At 38.3% G+C, this 2,500-nt stretch overlaps 1 protein-coding gene across 1 annotated transcript in view; it reads left to right on the top strand.

Moving 5' to 3' along the window:
- Positions 1-420: 420 nt before the first annotated feature.
- LOC137625490 (uncharacterized) overlaps positions 421-2,500 on the top strand; it is a 13,364-nt gene continuing 11,284 nt past the window's right edge. Inside the window, exons 1-2 of the mRNA XM_068356400.1 lie at positions 421-790; positions 1,719-2,053. Of these exons, the coding sequence (XP_068212501.1) occupies positions 421-790; positions 1,719-2,053 (705 nt within the window). The remainder of the gene's footprint in view (positions 791-1,718; positions 2,054-2,500) is intronic.

Genomic DNA, 2,500 nt, shown 5'->3' with positions numbered 1-2,500 from the left:
TCAGATAATAGCAACAGCAATAGCAGTAGCAACTCCACAAATTGCAATAGTAGGGATTTAAGTAACAACGATAAAGGAAGCATCCCACAGTAAAAGTTAGTTTTTAGATAATGTACATTATTCAGTAAGTAGTAAAAATAGTATTGAACGAAACTACCAGTTACTTCTGTTACCCTTGCATTACTGATAATGCTGTGTTTGGCACTAGTTACTTCTGTTAGTATGGCATTACTGGTAATGCTGTCTTTGACGTTATTTACTTTTGTTACTTGATGTTGTAACAAGACTATCATTGTTGCTGTCTTATTGCTGCATGTATCAATAAGATAGCAACAATGGCAGTGTCAAAGTTGTTACAACATCAAGTAACAAAACTAACGTCAAACACAACATTGCTAGTAACAAAACAGTAACAAAGTGATGTCAAAGAGTTACCAGTATCGCAATGATAACGGAAGTAGCAAAGCGTCAAAGAGAGTTACTAGTAATGCAACAGTAACAGCGGTAACTAAAGTAAAAGACAGAGTTACCAGTAACACAAAAGTAACAGAGGGAACTAGCGTCAAAGACAGAGTTACCAGAAATGCAACAGTAACAGCGGTAACTAAAGTAAAAGACATTATTACCAGTAACATAAAAGTAACAGAGGGAACTAGCGTCAAAGACAGCATTACTAGTAATGCAACAGTAACAGCGGTAACTAAAGTAAAAGACAGAGTTACCAGTAACACAAAAGTAACAGAGGGAACTAGCGTCAAAGACAGTTACCAGAAATGCAACAGTAACAGCGGTAACTAAAGTAAAAGACATTATTACCAGTAACATAAAAGTAACAGAGGGAACTAGTGTCAAAGACAGAGTTACCAGAAATGCAACAGTAACAGCAGAAACTAAAGTAAAAGACAGCATTACCAGTAACACAAAAGTAACAGAGGGAACTAGCGTCAAAGACCGCATTACCAGTGATGCAACAGTAACAGCGGTAACTAAAGTAAAAGAGTTGCCAGTAACACAAAAGTAACAGAGGGAACTAGCGTCAAAGACAGAGTTACCAGAAATGCAACAGTAACAGCGGTAACTAAAGTAAAAGACAGCATTACCAGTAACACAAAAGTAACAGAGGGAACTAGCATCAAAGACAGTATTACCAGTTTAGCAACAGTAACTGAAGTACCTAGCATCAAAGACTAGGTAGTGACCAGTAACACAAAAATAACTAGCATCAAAATCAGCCTTATCAGTATTGCAACTTTAACAGAAGTAACTAGAAAAGTACTTCCGCCATGGCAGCTTATTCCTCAAAACTAGCTTGCCTTTGGATTAATTCGATCGACCCTTTAGTCGACCTTGTCCTTGACCTTCGACTTCGGACTTGGGAATTAAAACTGAATCGCCCCTCCCAGCTTCGTTGGCGGAGGTAACTTGCGTCAAAGACAGCGTTACCTGCGATGCAACAAAAGGGGTAACTGGCCTCAAAGACAGTATTTTCTATAATGCAAACTTAACAGAAGTAACTAGCTTCAAGGACAGCATTACCAATAACGCAACAATAACAGAAACAACTACCTTCAAAGAAAGCCTTACCACAAACTCAACAGTAACAGAAGTAACTAGCATCAAAGACAGCCTTACCACTAACGCAACAGTAACAGAACTAACAAGCTTCAAGGACAGCCTTACCATTAACGCAACAGTAACAGAAGTAACTACCTTCTAAGAAAGCCTTACCACAAACTCGACAGTAACAGAAGTAACTAGCATCAAAGACAGCATTACCACTAACGCAACAATAACAGAAATAACTAGCTTCAAGGACAGCTTTACCACTAACGCAACAGTAACAGAAGTAACTAGCTGCAAGGACAGCATTACCGCTAACGCAACAGTAACAGAAGTAACTAGCTTCAAGGACAGCTTTATCACTAACGCAACAATAACAGAAATAACTAGCTTCACGGACAGCCTTACCACTAACTCAACAGTAACAGAAGTAACTAGCTTCAAAGACACAGAAGCAACTAGCGCCAAAGACAGAATCACCAGTAATGCAACAGTAATAAAAGTAACTAGCTTCAAGGACAGCCTTACCACTAACGCAACACTAACAGATTTCTCCCTCTGTTTCAGCAAGTTCCGAAATCTATTCCTCGTTTTTTCCCCTCAAAAAAGGAGAGAGAAAAAAAATATAGAGTATAAATTCAAAGCAGAAACCTGGGGAAAAAGTTTTCGAATGTCACTTGAGGCCTGATTTGGCTCACATCTTTTCACACGAAATACTGCGAGTGGCTTGGAGATGTCAAAATGGTGCCTGACTCCAGGCTGAAATCTATTTCTGTATTTTGCGTATTGCTGAAATGTATTTTTCCTTTTTGGAGCTTTACCAAATTTCAATGTTTGGTTTGGTTGGCTTTGCGTCGTTAGGAATGTCAATTTGTATTTTTTGCATGTGGAAATATATTGCAATACTTAAAAAAATGTAGAAACGGATTTGAGTGGATTT

The sequence above is a fragment of the Palaemon carinicauda genome, chromosome 32 (genome assembly GCF_036898095.1).
Source record: "Palaemon carinicauda isolate YSFRI2023 chromosome 32, ASM3689809v2, whole genome shotgun sequence".
In the NCBI taxonomy this organism is placed as follows: Eukaryota; Metazoa; Arthropoda; class Malacostraca; order Decapoda; family Palaemonidae; genus Palaemon; species Palaemon carinicauda.
This window is presented reverse-complemented; position numbering and strand designations above follow the sequence as displayed.